The sequence below is a fragment of the Phallusia mammillata genome, chromosome 2 (genome assembly GCF_965637545.1).
Source record: "Phallusia mammillata chromosome 2, kaPhaMamm4.hap1.1, whole genome shotgun sequence".
Lineage (NCBI taxonomy): Eukaryota > Metazoa > Chordata > Ascidiacea > Phlebobranchia > Ascidiidae > Phallusia > Phallusia mammillata.
Window position 1 is genome coordinate 31,754,260 of NC_137253.1, and position 18,770 is coordinate 31,773,029.

At 40.0% G+C, this 18,770-nt stretch overlaps 2 protein-coding genes across 2 annotated transcripts; both read left to right on the plus strand.

Annotated features, from left to right (window-relative positions):
• Positions 1-3: 3 nt before the first annotated feature.
• LOC145213763 (nucleolar complex protein 3 homolog) lies at positions 4-4,566 on the plus strand. The gene is made up of 8 exons (XM_080082152.1): positions 4-593; positions 1,072-1,224; positions 1,565-1,880; positions 1,976-2,216; positions 2,384-2,563; positions 3,175-3,360; positions 3,648-3,810; positions 4,399-4,566. Exons 1-8 carry the CDS (start codon positions 125-127, stop codon positions 4,539-4,541), a joined length of 1,851 nt encoding a protein of 616 aa, XP_079938278.1. The 5' UTR covers positions 4-124; the 3' UTR covers positions 4,542-4,566.
• Positions 4,567-10,067: 5,501 nt separating this feature from the next.
• Positions 10,068-11,581, plus strand: LOC145214344 (uncharacterized). The gene has a single exon (XM_080082851.1). It carries the CDS (start codon positions 10,078-10,080, stop codon positions 11,554-11,556), a length of 1,479 nt encoding a protein of 492 aa, XP_079938977.1. The 5' UTR covers positions 10,068-10,077; the 3' UTR covers positions 11,557-11,581.
• Positions 11,582-18,770: the final 7,189 nt, after the last annotated feature.

Below are 18,770 nucleotides of genomic sequence, written 5' to 3' on the forward strand. Positions count from 1 at the left end.
AATGTTTTATATATTTTGCAAAGTGGATGAGAGAGAAGGATATTTGCCGACAACAACGTGGTTGACTTGGCCTGTACAAATGCATTGTTTTGTTGACAAAATAAGTTTTTTGCTTTTGTGAAGCATGCAGCGAAAGCGCAAAAACAATAAGTCGCTCGAAGAAGAAGTGTTTGAAAAGAAACCGCGATTTATCAAGGGACACGAGAATGCTCAGAAATCGAGAAACGTAAAATCTCGTCATTTACTCCCAATTAAAATTCCTTCGGGTAAAATTGTTACCCAAACTGTTGAAGTTGAACAAAATGAAGAGAGTGTTGATGATGTTCCGTCTGCACCACCCACTTCTACCAAAACTGAAAGCACATCAATTACGAAAACAAATTTAGCTGCAAACAGAAGAGTGCAAATTGCCAAAGCAAAAAACAAAATCGCCAAGTTGGCATCAGCCATCGTTGCGGAGCCGCAGGCCAACATAAAGTATGTAAAACAACTACGACTGATGTTAGAAGATGAAACGTCGCCTGAAAGTTGTGCCACCACGAGAAAGCTGGTTGTTGCCTCACTTGCTTGTCTTTTTATTGATATCATACCAGGTTTGTTGAAAAACATTAATCATTACTTTTAAAACATACTTAATTTAACCTTTCCAAGCATTCTGCATTTTGTCTTTTACTTGGAATGTAATTAACTGTTATCTTATAAGAAAGTATAAACTTAAGAAATCTTTTAGAATTGTTAGGTGGTTGATTTTACTGAAAATGCAACATTGTACTCCAATCCACATACTGTATACTGTTTAACTAACCATAAATAAATATAAAACAACCAGGAAAGAATGAAACTGCAGCATGTGTGTGTGTGTGTAGATGGTGGACACTGTATGAGTTTGACATATTCCTGCTCCCGCACATTAACTGGAGACAAAATCAAGCTACCAGAAATACCAAACATCAGCTGAAAACATGAAAACCAAACTAGCATACACTACTTATGGGAAAGCATCTACCTTACTGTTTGAAAGCAACTCTTATAAATAAGTAGCTGTATTTAAGTATTTACTTTTGATTGTAGGTTACAGGATTCGGGAGAGGACCGAGAAGGAAAAGAAAGTGAAGTTAAGCAAAGAAGTGAAATCTCTTACTGATTTTGAAGAAAGTCTTCTTCACCAATACAAACTTTTTCTTCAGTATTTGGAGAAATTGATTTCAAAGCGAAAAAGACCTGGTAAGGGTAACATAGAAAGTAACAATTAAACCTTTTAAACTGCTTGTTTTCAGTTTTAATTATGTCATTATCTTTACAATTCAGCCTTACATGAAATACTCTGCTTTCTCTTTATTATTGATATCTGCTGGTACAAACCACTGTTATATAGAAAAACAATGGCACGCGAGGTGATTAAAACTCGGAAATAACAAGTAAATTGGCATGCGTCGCCTAAAACGTTGCCGACCCCTGGTCTATACTTTGCCCCTACTCAAGTGTGATTCAACTACAAGTGTTTTAGTTGTTGTTTATTAACTAGTTTTACCAGATTTACCACACAAAATCTGTTGTCTTATAGGAAAGAACCATTTACTCTCCGCTGAAGCTGAACATAGTTTGGGCAACATCGCCATCCAGTGTTTGTGTGATTTGTACGTGAAGACGTCACACTTCAACTTTCACAACAACATATCCATCGTAATTGTGCCCATTGCAAATGATGATGCAGATCCCACCATCAGAAAATATTGCTGTGATGCGATCCAAACTTTATTTGCGACTGATAAACTGGGAGCTTCTACTTTTGCCACTGTTAAAGCATTGTCTAATGTTGCGAAGCAAAGAGGCCCCAAGAAAATCAGACCAGAATTTTTAAATACTCTGCTGTTTTTAAGGTAAGTTTACCAAAATATGTGACTGAATACAAGGTTACAACAACCAGTAGTAATGATGGTGCACACATTATTAATGTTATGACTACTACTTGTAGAATCACGAAAGTGGATTATTCGATGGTGGCACACAAAAAGAACAAGGCAGAGAGAAAAAAGGCAAAAGAAATGAAGAAGAAAATGTCTAGGCGGCAATTAAAACATATGAAAAAGCAAAAAGCAGTTGAAAATGAATTGAAAGAAGCAGCAGCAACTGAAGATATTGAACAAAAAACTCAACTTCATACTGAAACAGTTCAACAAGTGTTCCTTATCTATTTTAGGATCCTCAAACATAAGGCAAGATGTTTATGTTTAATTATACCAAACAAGTTCTTAAGTTAACTGTAAATGTTGAAAAAAAAATTGTGCCTCTATTCTCAAAAGCGCCTGCTTAGCAAGTTTCACTTCTCAATTATTATACATTTTTCAGTGTTTTTGTATTAAATATTTGCTTTTTTCTACAGTCAGAAGAAATGGCCCAATGTCGTTCTGTTCTTCCTGTAGTGTTAGAAGGCCTTGCTAAATTCTCAAATTTAATTAATATTGACTTCTTTGGAGACTTGCTTGTTCATTTGCAAAGACTTGTGTCATCTGGGGAACTAAGCATTCGAGAAAATCTACATTGCATCTTCACAGCTTTTCAGGTTAGACAGATTTATCTGTTTTTAAAGTTAAAATTGCAACGCTGGTGACTTTTGATTGAAAACTGTTTGTGAGCAGGAAATAAAACAGGAAAAAATACAATAAATTAAAAAAATAAAGCCATGAATTTGTTTACTTAAGAGGTCAATAATTAGAATGTTAATACATAAACATGAAAACAAAATTATGGTGATGGGACGAGTACCCGGTACTCGGTATTGAAATACTTTGTCTTAGTTTTACCAACATGCGAGTACCGAAGGCTGATTTACACCATAAGAATATGGGCAACTTTATGCCAATATTTGCTTCGGACAGCACAAAATTGGAAAAAAGTTCTGCCAGTTATGTATATCTTTTTCGCTATCATATGGAGATTACATGTTTCTGCGTGTGTGTGTGCATGCCTGTACCCCGACCATGGCAGATAAATTAGCCAGCGATATACAACTAATTACAACACTACACTTAAGTACTCGGTATCGAAGGTATATACATGTGGTACTCGTACTCGGTATCGCTACTCGTTTCAAAACCTGGTATCGTCCCATCACTACAAAATTATAAACATCAAATTCAACTACACTGCAATGCCTTATTTTTTGTTTTGTAGATTCTCACAGGACAAGGTGAAGTCCTTATGATTGATCCGGCAAGTTTTTATCAAGTTATGTTTACACTGCTCAATGAAATTCCATTTAACAACAAGTTACGAAAATCAAACAAGGAACAAGATCAGAATTGTGCATCGATTGCAATTGAATGCATTGAAATGATGCTCAACAAACGACGCAAACAGGTTTGTTAGGATTTTTTGCAATGTTTAAGAACCCAGGTGTCTGAGCTGTCATTTTTATTTAAATTGGGCTAAATCACATAAATTCATTTACTGCCAGATTAAACGATTAACCAACCTTGTCTATAGGACTTTTGTCAAATAAACGAACTTTAATTCATGTAGCAAACATATACAATTCAGTTGTTTCTTTAAATGTGTCTTCTGTAAATATTTGTATCTCTTGCTGCAAAGTGCAAACTATGCTTTTTGAGACTCTTAAACTAAAAATATTTTTGCTTGCAACACAGGTGACAATTGTGGCATTGAAGTCATTTATTAAACGACTTTATGCCATAACTCTGCACTTGCAGCCGTCCAAATTTCCCTTAGCAATGTTGGATGAAATCCGTAAATTGTTCAACAGCAACAGCAAAAGTGTTTCTCTTTTCGACATTGAATCGCAATCGATAGGTGAGTTTGTAAATGTTTGTCATTCATCAAACACTAAAATATGTGTGCGTAAAAATGTTTTTAAACAGTATGGTGAAAGAAAAATTTCCCATTAGGTTGTGGACCCGCACAAATATGTTAGAATCTCAGTTTTAAAATAACATGTTTGAAGAATATAGCATGTCGCTTTTACATCTATTTTGGCCCTTATTATCACCGTTAAAATAACATGTGTTTGATGTTTCAACTGAAAATGGTTGATTATGTACAGCAGCAATTTTCATCCCAAGGGCCTAAAAGTATGCATTGAAATAAATTGCTATGCTTTAATACAGTGGTTCCCAACTTCCCAAAGGAAAGGAATTTAATTTACACAAAACCTTCTTTACACAAATAACTTTAGCAATGCATTAAAATTAATTAAGGTGGTTTCAAACAAAGATATAGATGTTTTAACTGCGGGTTTTGGGGCTTCTCGGTAGCACCTACCTGTGGGCAAACGTTGTCATACAATACACCAGATTGTCTTGGTGGGCGAAACAATATATAGTTATCAGTGCAATAACACTGACCAATGCCTCGTTACATTATGTTTTTCCCAACTTCCAGGTTCATACAACGCCGAACTGGACGACCCTGAAAGAACCGGTTCAAATTCGAGTGTTATCTGGGAAACTCATTTATTACGCCGCCACTATGTGCCGCTAGTGAGCCAAACTGCGACGAGAATTGTGAAGGATTTCGCTGTTTGACGCAAATAAATCTGGAATTGTTAAATGTTCTGCGTGTCTTCCTGATAAAGGAAATTATAACTTTAAGAACGGGTAGAACTAGATTTTGTTCTCTACACAGACAGCACCAACTGACTCATAATTGCAACTGAAATAAGAGCATCGTTACAAAAAGGAACGGAACAAATAACATTCTTGTATTTGTGTAATTTATATCGTTCCGGTCTAACTGTAACGGAGTTAGTTCGGTATTTCGGAAGCACAAAAAGATACCCCTTAGTGGTGTTAACAACTACAAAGAAATCTGCAACAAACAACAATTATTGTCGGGTGGTTATTACATCATAAAACTTTTCTAATAATTAAACAGATGACTTCAGAACAATATTGTCGAAGTGCTCAATTTAAATTTCGGCGCAACTAAGAGAAATTTTAACCTCGCAAAAATACGAAAAATCAGTTTCGGTATGGAACACTGTAAGCGTCCACATGATTTATAATTTCAACAGACACCCACAAAAACACAAACCTACCCAATATTGAGTAACCTGCGGACAGTGAACACTGTTTTAACCTATATAAGGTCTCCTCAGTGCAGCCTAGTTACACGACGTTTGTCGTGTTGGCTTATGTAGTCATCCAATGGCACTCCTGTTTGTTGGCAGTAACAGGCTATAAAGTCATGCTGCAGCATATGTTATCCATACCACAACTGGGCATACACCACAGAGCAGGGGTCGGCAACCTTTTAGGCGACGCGTGCCAACATTTTTCTGAACAATAGTGGTTCATGCCAGCAGATATCAATAATAATTATAAAGCAGAGCGTTTAGTACGTGTAGGCTGGGTTTTAATACAATGGCATGATAAAAACTGAAAACAAGCAGTGTAACAGGTTAAATTGTTACTTCAATATAAACACGCAAATCGGTTGGCGTGCCATGAAAAACCACCTCGCTATGCCAGGGGTTGCCGACCCCAATCTGAAAAATCTACAGTGCAATTGTTTTGGGGTATTGTTTCCAAAACTGATTACCGTCTTCTGCTTCCGCAAAAAACAGCATTTCCATAAAATCGTTTATTCAGTTCACTGAATGATCTCTGTACATTCCACACTTTGCAAGATGTTTGGTAAATTTTCTGCTAAAACCGAAGAACTGACTCGGCGATGTGTGTTCGTTTGGTCCCCGACTTCCATAATCCGACGCAGTGGTTCGGTACAATGGGTCGATCTTTACGCCATAGCCCTGCATTTTTTCGGGAAACTTGAATCTTTCAGGCAGCTCCCCAGGCAAAAACTTTCGGACGACAGTTGGCGATACAGAGCTCGTAGAACTTGTTTCTTCGGATTTAATGTCGGTTTTGCATTCGCTTGAGCATTTGCAATTTTGAGATGACATTTCTTTTTCTGTTTTTATCTTTAAAATTTAATAGAAATATTAATAAAAAAATTTTACGTCTCACCACTTGGTGATTGACTGAAAATTGCATTGTGACGTAATGACAAAGCAATGGTGACGCAACAGTGGATTTTGTTTGTTTGTAAATTTGCTTATGCTGGATTTATATGATTTATTTTAAACAAAATTAAAATTAAGTAAGCTACTTTTAGCTTTCCACATAGTTTTACGAATTCGCCTTGAAATGGAATACCATGATTCACCATAAAACGGTTCGTGGACGTATAAAACAAAACAGGTTAACTGAAACGATTTATTTCGAAGCATATGGGTTTACGAAGCACACATCTTTATCTAATTTATTTTGCTTTTGATTACATGGTCCCAGATCGTTGTTAGATAAGATTACCTAAAACAGTGGCACTTCTTTTCTGGAAAATGTATTGGACGCAACGTATTGTAAAAAGTCAACAGTTTGCAAGAGAAGTATAATGTTAAATGTAACCCACAATTTTTGGGCCACAAATTTCATTTGGGCCTCTTCAAACAACTGAAAAATGTTTTTGGCATAATAGAAGTTGGTTTGAATCTTCAAATGTATTTTAAAAGGGTTGAGAAGTTGAGAACCAAACATTTCAAAGAAATTTCAGCGAAAACACGAGGGTCACCTTCATTTCAAAGTGTCTTCTCAACTAATTAACTGTCAAACATATCATGTCAGCAAAACCAAAAATAATTATTTTCCCAACAGAAAGCTGTGTTTGTTCAGCGCGATTCAACAGAAAACAGAAAAGACAAACTTTCAACCACAAAACACGGTCGCTTCGCCATTGGCGTCAAGACCTCACAGCGTTCGAGAATAGCGCGAACACGACCTTTGTGACGTCATAGGCATCGATCAAGCTGCGCGCGCGTTTGGGAATGTCAGATTAACTAATTAACTAGAAACGCGATCCTTTCTGGGCACCCAAAGTCGCCAGAAACACGCGAAAGTTTTTTTTTCGTCGCCGGGGACCCACAACGTTCTAGAATCGTCATAAAACGCGGGCGGTTTGTTCGAAGCCTCGACGAACAATGGAAGAAGGTTCTTTGAGAAGAAAAGCGGCGACCCTGCAGCGGAACTTGTTGGCAAGAGAAGAAAAACAAACGAGTGAAAGTTGCGAACCCCGTGCCCCCCGGTTTTGTAAACTACTGTAGTTGGTGGCTCAAGGGTGAACCCAGCGGCCCCCGCTTTTTGCTAATCCCTGAAATAACACCCAGGTTTAGATTACACTGTTAGTTTTTGAAGGTTAGTGGTTTAAAGCAAATCTTCTTGATGCTGAAACCAAGGAATGATTAATTTGTTAAACTTGAAGCCCCAGAATCAAGGAAATAACACAATAACCCTATTTATAATCATGTTATTTCATTTTAAACCTGATGCATGACTTTGCAAACTAAACGCGAATAGTTACGGTGAAAAGTTTAATGTCCAGTTTTACATTTTTTAGCAATGCCTCAAATCAATCATTTCAGTTGACTTGTGGTTAGAATCTGATGAGATTCTCCAAAATGCAATGCTTTCAAGGCGACCAATATGTAGATATGTTTCAAAGTGGAAACGACAAATGTTGTCCATAATTTACAGGAGGTTTTCGTTCCCAACTAGCCGGCTAAAATGTCACGTTTTGAAAAATTTAAACCTTTTGACAATAAATTGAAAGTTTTGTGAAGCTAAAACCATTAATAAACAAAAGTCACCTTTAACCGTTGTTTTGTGCGGACTATTTAACCTAAAATAGTGCGAAATATTTGGGTTATGGATTCGTAATTAATCAAGCCTGCTGGATTTTACACGAAACAAACGGCGGCAAACCTGCCATATTTCTGGCATTTTTCTTCCCATTCACAACAACATTACACACGCCTGACCGTCGGAATTACTTGCTACGAGATTGGCGGAGACATAAATCAATACGAAAGCGCCTTGTTTTGCCGGAAAATCACACAAGCGCAAACACAAGGTCCGTTTCAGCGTCGTGTGTGGCCGGGTTTTTCTGCTGCTTCTGCAGTTCGAGTCTCTCGCAGCGCGGATCAAGCAGCGCCATTTTAAGATCGCGACTAGTTGGGTCAGCACAACTTCGAGCAGCAGAAGAGACAAGGTAAAAAACTTTACAAGTCAACGATGGAATAGTAATGAATAACAACAGCACTGGAGGTAGCGGCAGGTTAAGCGTACTTTTACCAATTGATTTAACTTGTGATACAGTTTGGTTCACTTGTACAAAACAAAATACCTTGACTTCTGAAATTATAGGATAATAACTGTAGTATACAGGAGCTGATTAGTAACGTTTTTTAACAGCTTCGTTGCGTATTTATTGACGTTTCGTTGGTAGTAAAGGTTTCGGGTTTTACTGAGTCCTGTGCTGAAGTAGCAGCAGGGTTTCTATCCATTACAGCGCTCTTGGTCGAGTCAGCAATGCCCGGTTAAAGTTAACATGTGTGGATGGACATGAGCAGTACGGGGTGGGCTAGTGAGGAAACGGGGATACATAAGAAAGGAGGGGCGCAATGCCGGGGTGCAAGAGGGGTTTGTGGGGTTGCGGGATTAGCAGGGGGTGAATCGGGATTTGGTTTAAACACAAACAGAAGGATCCGGTTTCGCCCCTGCCAGATAAGCTCAGCTGGTCGATTTTCAAAGTCGAGGCTGGAATAAAAATGAGACCCCGGGTTGGGTTACTAACTGCTGCTGGGATCTTATTCTCAAAGGGCGAACCTGGAATCAAAGGGAAAATCTGTAAAAATCCAGTTAACTTTTCTGTAGATCTTAGTCGGCAGAAAGGTTTAGGCGAGTAAACGAAATTATAGTTATCTGCTTATGTGGCTTTAAAAACTTAGGTTGTTTGTTGCATTATATAAGTTAAGATGAACATAAATTCATAACTGGGTTTAGACCTGAAGCGTCTATGCAGACCAGCGATCACGGGACACTCATATATAACTCACAGTACGCCAGGGCCAGGCCCATTGAAGGCGTTGTACCGAATCAGCCGGTCACCCAGCATTCACCACCACATGGCAAGGCGTAGGCAAGAAAAATCTAGCCTGCGGTATGAGTAACTTTTGGTTAAAATTTCACATCTGTGTTGTACGGCAGTTAGGACAAAACTTTGGTAAAGAAAACGTGAAGGTCTTTTCTCCACATGAAGTGAAAAAGTTACAAGCAAATGCATACAGAGTTATTTATGGCGCTAGGTGGTCTATGGAGATTACCAGCTCTACCGCTTGGATCCGCTTAAAGTCGAAAACGGTGACAGATATAAATCATAGCGTACGTGGCCACCCGCAAACAATGCGCGATCATGCGAGAAAACCAAAACGTCACAAAGTATAATTTTCCCGCTCTCGGGTTGGCTCTGCAGGCGTGTGCTGCAAACATCCCATACTGGGGCTGGCCACTCACCCAGCTCACCCCCGGGGAGGTAAAGTGGGGGCACTTGACACATTACAAGGGGTGTGGTAACCCATGACAACAGACCCATGGGTACAAGAGACAGACGGACCGGAGGATTTTGCGCAGACAAGGTTTTCCATCAGCCGGGAAAGGAACGACAGCTTTGGACAGAAAAATAGATCACTGTATCAGAAGAAGACGCGCTGCTGTTCGAGGCAAGCGCTTCAGAGTCTGCTACAAATAGAAACCTAATTACGCAACGCAAGAAGCAGGTTCTAAAGGAAGAGTGTTACAAGAAAGTTGGACCAGGTTTCTGACAGGAGGTCAACAAAATTTGTTTTCAATAAAAATCATGGGATGAATTTTGCTCTATGCATTTTTTTACTTTATAATTTTGAGGATGGTTCAATTTTTTTTTTAAAAGTGACACGAATGGTACATATAACATTTACTTTTAGAAAAAAAGATGAAAGTACAACGTTTTAAAATATTTTACATAAATATTGTGTTTCGCGAAATTATGGATCTTGTTGGGGGTAGTTGTCGATTTTAAATGACAAAGTTGTTATTTTCAAAGTTCACTTTAATATGTTTTTAACGTTGTTCTTAGTTTTCTCCAAGATTTATTTGATAGACAGGATCATAACCAACATTAAAACTTCTTTGTTTTCAACAGAAAAACTGTAGCTTACAATCAAGTAGGAACGAAAAGCATTAAAATATGAACTACCCTGCACAATTACTGTCGGTTTTTCGCTGGACTTTGCTTGTGAAAATTGCTCTGTGCTCAAGCGAACACAGCTCGGTGTCACTATTGACCGACGACCGAATTTCGGGGGTCGATTTCCAGCAGTTTGGTTTGGCGACTCGGCATAGCTACTTCGCGGAGGACTTCGACATTGGAAACAGCGCAGATGAAAACCCGTGGACAGAATGGGTTCAGGAACTTGTACAAACCACAGACATACGAGGAAGCATCCAGAAAGCTCTGGACACGCCAAGATGGTGGTTGGCATGGGAACACCTCCATCCGTCCACCAGGAATAAAGTAATAGAAGATGTGATGCCTCTGCTGCTCGGAGGAAAAGGCGGAGAATGGAAATTGCATTGCTCCGACGCTTACAAACTTTGTCAGGTGGATAAAAACTGTCACAGCAAATTCTGGAACTTCGTGTCCTCCTGCTCTTCAGGAGAAGGGAGCCAGGTGGTGAGGAGGATGTTCAACATCGGAGGAGGATACAGGGAGTCACTGAGTCGGCGGAGGATCGCAAGATCACTGTCTGCGTCGAGAAGAGCAAGGATGAGAGCAAGAGCCAGGAGAAGACACAAAATGAGGAGCTCAAAGCGATTTAGGAGACCGGTGAAAATGTTTAGGCCGCGTAAGATGGCTGCGAAGTATCTGTATAACTGGATGGGACAAAGATGGAAGAAAGTCTTCTACAAGCGTCTCCCGTCCCATGATGAGGAGACATGTCCTCCTAAGTGTGTTCAGGCGCTCATTCTTCTCAACAATACAATCTACAGCTCTCTACTGGCGCGATGTGACTGTGCGTTGGATTCCTTGCTGAGGAGACAAGAAAACGCCACACAACAAAACTCGTTCACTTCTGAACATTTTCCACACGCGAGGCAGCACTTGTACGGAACCGAGAGCAGCACAATAGCTCCCACGTGGAATGAAGGATTCTGTCGACGTCATCAATCGACAGCGCGTAAATGTCGCCCAAGGTTGTTTCTGCCACGTGGAGGTCAAATCGGCTGCACCGAGGCTAGAATACGGTGTGAGCATAAACCGAAGTGTCGGAAAGCGCAGAAAAGATTTCTCCGGAAATGCTCGCAAGTAATAAACGGTTTAAAATGCACGCGCGCTTGTTCTAAAGCCATCATAGCGCTTAAAAAAGCTTCAAGACATTTTAGCACATGTGTGTGCGATGGCGTGGAGGGCAAAGACTGTCGTAATATTCGGTCAAATATTTATGAATTGTGCCGGTGCCCGAGTGCACTGCAGCAATTCCGCGGGACTTGGCCGTTGCGAAATTCCGCAAAACGACGGTTAAAATGCCGGGATGGGCGCAACACCGAGAAACGACTGCCCACCATTGCAAATGTGAGCAACGATTCAAATCGAACACGAAAAGCGTTGAAATATTTAAGCACCATGTTGCTTGCAGTATACGCTATGTCCAGTTTAAAGTATTAGTTGTATCGCTGTTTTGCTTAAAGCGCAAGAGATTTAAAAAATGTTTCACTTTTATTATTTGTTTTATTCTTTTGTTGTTGTTTTTTTTCTTCTTCAAAACTCGAATTAGTGTTTGTAACTTTTTTCTGTCTTTTTGATCTTATTTTTACGCTACGGTTTTGTTCTCTATAGTGTTACTGCAAGCGTGAATTATGACAATGAGACAAATTTAACCGGACGATCAAAAAAATTGTCTTTCCTAAACCACACTTTTGCCCGAAATCTTCAATTGTGACTTTTGAAAAAACAAATCAGGGCGTTTGTTACACTTTCTCCACATATTTGTTTGCGTTATACATTTATATATAAGTTATATATGGTTTACGTTTGTGTCTGTACAACCCGAACCGGATTAGGAAAACGGGTAAAATGCTTCTTATTTAAATCATGGAATCACATAAACCAAATAATACACCTCAAAGTTAACACAATGCAAGATATCTTGTTGTATTTTCGGGCAAAACACAACGAAACATTTTTGTTTCAATTACACCCACTTCCCCATACAATTAAGGGCGTTTGCCTCATTTTCTAGTCCGGTTCAACAAACAGCCATGCACTTGTCAATATTGGTTTATTTTCAGTTTTTGTTTTTCATCTCTTTCCCCGAGAATTCGTGTTTATGGTTTTTGTCACCCTCCAGTTATGTTAACTGGTCACGGACCTTGCATCAAATAACGATGACAGTTTAACTTGATCCTGGTTTGGTTTACAACAAGTTTGTCCAATTCTAAATCGTGTATGTTCCTTTATCCAAGCAAAGCTAAAAAACTTAATTAAATGGAAAGAGACAATTTGAGCAGGCATTAAAACAGCTGTCAGCAAATCTGCCAGGCTTAAGGAACTTGATATTGAAGATAGTAATCGAGCTAATATCAAAAATACCGAAAGATATTAAAGCAAAATCTGCCTTTAATATAAAATACTATTTTAAAGTTTTTTTAAATAACTACTTGGGTAGGCTAGAAAAATCTAGCCTGCGGTATGAGTAACTTTTGGTTAAAATTTCACATCTGTGTTGTACGGCAGTTAGGACAAAACTTTGGTAAAGAAAAAAAATACCAAAAGAATTTAAAGCAAAACCGCTTAAGCTGCCTTTAATATCAAATACCATTTTTAATTTTAAAAAAAGTAACTGCTAGAGTACTTGGGTACAAAGAATACATCATGCAGACGTTCAGTTTTAATTAAATTACTCTTCAAGTCCGTGTATAGTGATACTAAGCACTTCTTAATGGTTGCAACAAAAAATGCTAAGGATAAGGATCAGTTTAGGGAATTTGCATTTTAAAATCCACGCAAGCATTTCTACTCTGCATGGCATGTGACATTTTTTTCCTGACTTGGTTGGAGGTAAATAGGTGCCACAGCTTTGAGCAATTAAAGTATCGGATAACTCGATTCGCGACACTACAGACGGTACAGAACTGATTTTATCTTAGAAAAATTCCTGACAAGCAAAGATTGGTGTTTAAAAGATCGCATAGAAATTTTTGTTTCATTAAACCTGGAAAACTGTCACTCGTGTTTGCTATTGAGCAAATGTTTTTTGTTTTGGAGTCACTAGGTTAAACGTAGAGGCAATTTGGGTCACATTATGCACTGCAAAACTTTCGATATATATTCATCACATTTTGATTGTGTAAGAGTTTCCACCTCACTACAGTTGACCGCAAAAAGCTTCGTACAGTATATAAGCTGTTGCTGACAGGCCATGGTAAAGGCGACTTGTATAGGACGTCGAAACGTCGGTTTAAAAATGAAATTGCCAGAAGAGCTCTATAAGTTAAGCTTTGAACAGGTATAACAACAGTTATCCCACAAAGTTGGCGGTGGCTTTCAAAAAATAGATCTTCAGATTACCACCCAAATACGCTACAAAATTAACTTCTTCAGGCCTAGAAAGGAGGATTTGGAACGTCAACGGGCGTTACATCGGCAGCACGTTCGGGACAATAGAAGGGTGGGTAATAACATGGGGAAGTTTGTATTCGGATTTAAACGGGCTTGTCGCGTCTTTTCCATCATAACCTGAACACTGCGGTGTTAAATCGGGAGAAGCAGAGAAGAATGTCAGCTCGAGCCCCACCTTACGACAAGAATAATAACACCAGCACCCGCGGATCAACAGAACAATGGAATCGCGATTTATCATTCGAAAATTCCTTAACCGCTCTATGACGTAACACTACCTAGTACCGATTCGCGGTTTGTTATTCCACAATTCGATTGTCTAACGCCATCGCTATTTGTGACGTATATGACAGGCGATGACGTATCGAACGCGGATTGGCAGATATCGAAATGTCGCCGTCGTCGTTGGGGGAGGAGACCACCCAGTAAGCGCGCTTTTTAACCCGCGAAAACATGTACTTGCGTTTGCACTGCCGCCATTTCTGTCCATTGCTGTGTTTGATGGTAAACTTGTGATCAGGATAGGGTTACTAAAAGTGTGTGGCAATCGAAAACACCGGGCCTGTTAACTCGCGCGGCTGTGTATGCTTAATGCGGGTTTCCTAACGAGCTATGCGCATTTAACCGTAACAGTGGTAAACATCAGCAAAAATACCTCGTCCAAATTCTTACAAAGAGCCAAATGATATTTTTGATATAAATGCAATATTTGTGCCTATACCGCTTTGTGAGTGTGACAATTACAAAACAATATTACAATCAGGCGTGTTTAGTGTGTTATTTCTGTAATTGAGAAGTCGCTGTCGCCAAATATAGCATTAAAACCACTCAATACATTCAACCGGGTCTGTACAGGGACTGCTGTGCGCGCCTTCACTATTACGCCGCCAAATCCGCGTGCATATTGTTTTCAAAACAATCGCCTTTGTTTCGAAACAAACCCAGCGCGCGCGTCAGGGTCACAACTACTCTAAAAGCGGTGCAGAACCCGAAAGTTGACTTTCAAATTCCACGAATGACAAAGTGAAACTGTCGAAAACCTGCCAAAATCAACATAAAACACATTGTTTGATGTTTACAAACTGTAGACGACGTTTCATATGCGACAAGTCCATTAAGCAAAGCTGAAATCGCAAGAAAACTGAACATAAGTCTGTTGCGGGTAATTTTCCCCCGTTTTGTTTTGGAAGCTATTGTTTAAATTCAATGCTTCCAGTTGGTTGAACTGTGTAACATAGTTATTTGAATGATCCAAAATCAACATAAAACACCCAGCTTGGTGTGTACAAACATATTTGCCCTTTATTCTTTTGGGAGCTACCAAAAGTCCGTACTTCCAGTTGATTAAATTGTGTAACATGCTTATTTGTTGGTTGGTGGGTTTGTGGCTGGGGGATGAATTCAACTTATCGCAAACCCTTGCAAGAAATGCGGCCCTCAACTTGACACGTTATCAGTCGAAAGGGCCACCAAGACAGACTTAGCATGGCACCAAAGCAATTTCAAGGACTCTTCGAAGGTTTTATCGCCTTGATTGACAAGCCACATGTGCCAGGGACCTGCAATCGCGACATTTGAGGGTGTCGGGAACCAAAATAGCCATAAACCTCGCTTGTGCGTCCCCACAAAGACCACCCGCAGCGACATCGCGACCCAACAGTGAGACTTCGAATCGCCGTTGCCAACGTTCAAAACCTCAAGATGAGATTTGGAGTCTTGTACATCATAGAGTTGCTCAGTGTTTTGTGGGAGTCCGGATGTTCGCGTGTTATCCAACTGGTCACGTGTCACGAAAAACGCGAGTTGTTGGTTTAGTAAAGGGGATTCACCTGTCGTAGCAATCATGAGACTTAAAACAACACATTGGGACGCGTGCTAAGGTGTGGCCTCTATCGCTCTGCCGTTCTATGTGAGCAGATAACTTAAATGGGTAATCATTGTTCTTTTTTCATCACAGAATATGATGTAAAACCCTACACGGATCTGTTCATAAGTTTAATGTCGAAAACATATCTCTGATGATGGCATGAGCATTTGCTGACACGTCTGAATAATAGCATGTCTTATTTTACGTCTATTTGGGCCGTTCAATTCATCATTAAAATATCATTATTCTTGCAGTGAATGTGGAAAATGCAAATATCTGGCTGTTTTCTTATTCAAATAGAATCCCCAACAAGTAGAACGCTTTGACGAAACGTTTAGCACAAAAGAACAGCCTCTACAATTTTGTGCTATGGTATCACGTTTTAGGAATTGTACTATGGAACTCACCCAGACCGGACGCTGCAATATCCGTCAACAGGACGCGGACAGAATGTTCAGCCCCCCTTTCAATCTGGAACTAAAAACCGTCTAACATCGAATGAGCGTGTCTAAATTCTCACGACACTTACGCAAGTCTGAATTCGAATCCGGACTTTTCCGAGTCAAAACATTCATGCAGACATCCTACAGAGAAACGTTGGCATATTATAATAATGCCTGCTGGAAGAGCTAAAATTTTGTTGATGCATTATGCCTGGCAGCAACAGTTTATTCATCCTAAATAGAAGTTCGCAGCATTCATGCAGACATCCTAAAAAATAGTTCGCAAGGTTTCCAACAGCTGAAATACCGACAACAACAAACACATAGTTGTTCAGCGAAATCCCACACCCAGCAGTTTTACCCCACCCCTTACCACCAACCCCAGAAACGTTAATTTTCACCGCAATTTTTCGTTTAGCGACAAATCGTCAAGCATCGCTCGAGCTGAGCTTGTTATTTCCGATCGTGTGTGGTCGAAATCTCGAATCCCACCACCATTGTGACGTCATAGAGAATTGGCAGACGACCTGGGTGATGGACGGCGAAGCTCGACAATTGATTTGTGCCGCTGCATTAGAAATGCGAAATCGCATGTTAACAAGAGCGATATATCGTCAACATGGAAGAGGACTATTGAATTTTATATCCTGGTTCTCAAGTAGATGCCATTATATGCACGTAAAATCGGTCTGGTCCGGTTTTATGTTTAAAAAGTAAGTTTGGGATCGCTTTTTGTCTATTTGGCTTGCTAAAAATAAGTTCGTGAAAAACGTAAGTGTCATAAAGTATAAGGGATTGGATTTTTATGCGGTTTGGAAACTGAGACAAATAAAAAAAACGAAATGTTCAACGTTTAAAAGAACTAAAATTTCAGGTTACACAAACTATTAAAATTCCACTCAAAATTTTCCGAGTTTCTGAAAAGCTTAAGGGTCCAATAGGGGTGAAAGTTGAACTCGTGCCAAGCAAGCGCAACTTAAACCGTTGTTGACTCAGCGAACATCGACTCTGAGCGCTGAAACTACATCGAACATAACTGGCGTAGTTGTGGCGCGACTGGTTGATAATGCGGCGACGATTCCGCAAATCGACGATTAGCAGTGATTCTAAGCGTCGCGCACAAACAAACACAGCGCGCGATGCCACCAGAGCTGTGATTGTGACGTAACAGAGACCACACGCAGGTGATTGACAGGCGGAGTGTGGTGGTGAGAGCGAGATCGGAGGATTTGCGTTTAAGCGGATCGAGAAGGAATTGGATCAAGCTTGAAATAATGAGCGATGTTAGGAGGGTTGCCCCTGTGCCGATGATGACTGCACACCGACACCGGCTTGACAAAACAAATTCCGCCGGCTTGCGGTTGATTTTTCGCCGCCGTCACGATTTGTAAACTTGGTGTCGTGAGTTTGATTTGCGCGGAATGTCGATGTTGTTGCTGCAGAAATGGTCGTGGCGCATTTAAAACAACAGGTTGGGGAACAGCGTGGCATCTGCGCATAACTCGACAATCATCACACTGTGATTGTGAAACACGACATGGGGTTTTGCCCTAAGACAGGGGCGGGCAACTTCTCCAGTGGGCGGGCCTGATATAGGAAAATGAAGTACTTGGCGGGCCGGATTCCTGAATCGACACATTAATCGTGTATTTATCCAGTGATTTAAAACGGATTTTTGACCACCTAAACCAAATACATTCAAGAACATCACAAATACAATACAGTCCAAACAATCTTACTGATATAACATAAAATTATTCCCCACAGCAAATTTAATGCATACACCACAGACTTAGATACTGCTGAAACACTAACTAGGGAACACGTGTGGAAACAAAAGAAACCGTGAAAGCAGGCCACACACATGGCAGTTATGTCGTAACAATGGACGTATGGTGCAATGGTAACAACGGCGGGAAAGTTTTTGCTATTGGGGAGCGTTACTGTCCGTTTCAACTGTAATTTGACGCAGTAGGCAAGTAGTGGGGGAATGCGGCAGACCGTGGCCGCGGGCCACATTATCATGCAAGACCTGAAACTGTCTGCGGGCCGCTCAAAATCCCGTCGCGGGCCGTATGTTGCCCGCCCCTGCCCTAAGAGAATAGAATAACACAGCGCGTTCAGCCATTATCCGCTTTTGTGCACTCCATAACGTTTCAACGTTGGGCAGCTATTTCCAGCTTTCTGATTGTTCAGTGCAATTGTGTCGTTATTTTTGAACAAGCGATATAAACTTAATTAAACACGTACGACATGAAATTCTCTCCTGGTAATTATGAGGTTAAACGGATCAAAACGGACAGATATTATTAATTAGTAGTACGCCATGCGGCAAGACACAGGCGAGAAAAAATCAATGGGTGAGTTTTGTCAATATGAACAAATGTGGTCATGTTGAGAGGTTTCACGGCTTTGCAGCGAGTTATGTAAACGCCGTTTTGTGCATGTGTCACGGCAAAACTAACAGATCTTGTTTGTTCAAGGCACGATCTATCCGTATTTTTGTAATAAATTATACTGTATACTGTAATAAATTATAATCGTACAACACAACGTGGCATTACAGTACAAGTCACGTCACAAGGCTATGTTTAAAAACAATCCTCGCTATTATGCCACCCTCACTACTATGCCACTTTCTCTCGGTCCCAAAGGGTGGCATAGTATCGAAGTTTGACTGTATGCGTTTTTGCGTACAGTTTTCTTGTCAGTGCCAAGATTTTGTCTCCCAACTATTCACTAACACAAAACAGTTTAGGTGAATAAATTTTTCCAGATCTAGTGTTGCTTCATTATATTACTGATGATGTAACGAGTTATTGCCTAGTAAGTCGAACATTCCAAACATGGCGGTTACAACAACAATTAAACATATTAATCACATGGTCATATTCGTATTATAAACAACATCCGTTTGATACAAAAGGGTAATCTCTAAAGGGAGCGATTTT

Bases quoted from the DNA above. Each gene is read 5' to 3' on its own strand.
- LOC145213763 (XM_080082152.1), top strand. From the start codon at position 125: ATGCAGCGAAAGCGCAAAAACAATAAGTCGCTCGAAGAAGAAGTGTTT. The intron at 594-1,071 runs GTTTGTTGAAAA...TTTTGATTGTAG, and splicing joins TTTTATTGATATCATACCAG to GTTACAGGATTCGGGAGAGG. The intron at 2,217-2,383 runs GCAAGATGTTTA...TTTTTTCTACAG, and splicing joins TTAGGATCCTCAAACATAAG to TCAGAAGAAATGGCCCAATG.
- LOC145214344 (XM_080082851.1), top strand. From the start codon at position 10,078: ATGAACTACCCTGCACAATTACTGTCGGTTTTTCGCTGGACTTTGCTT.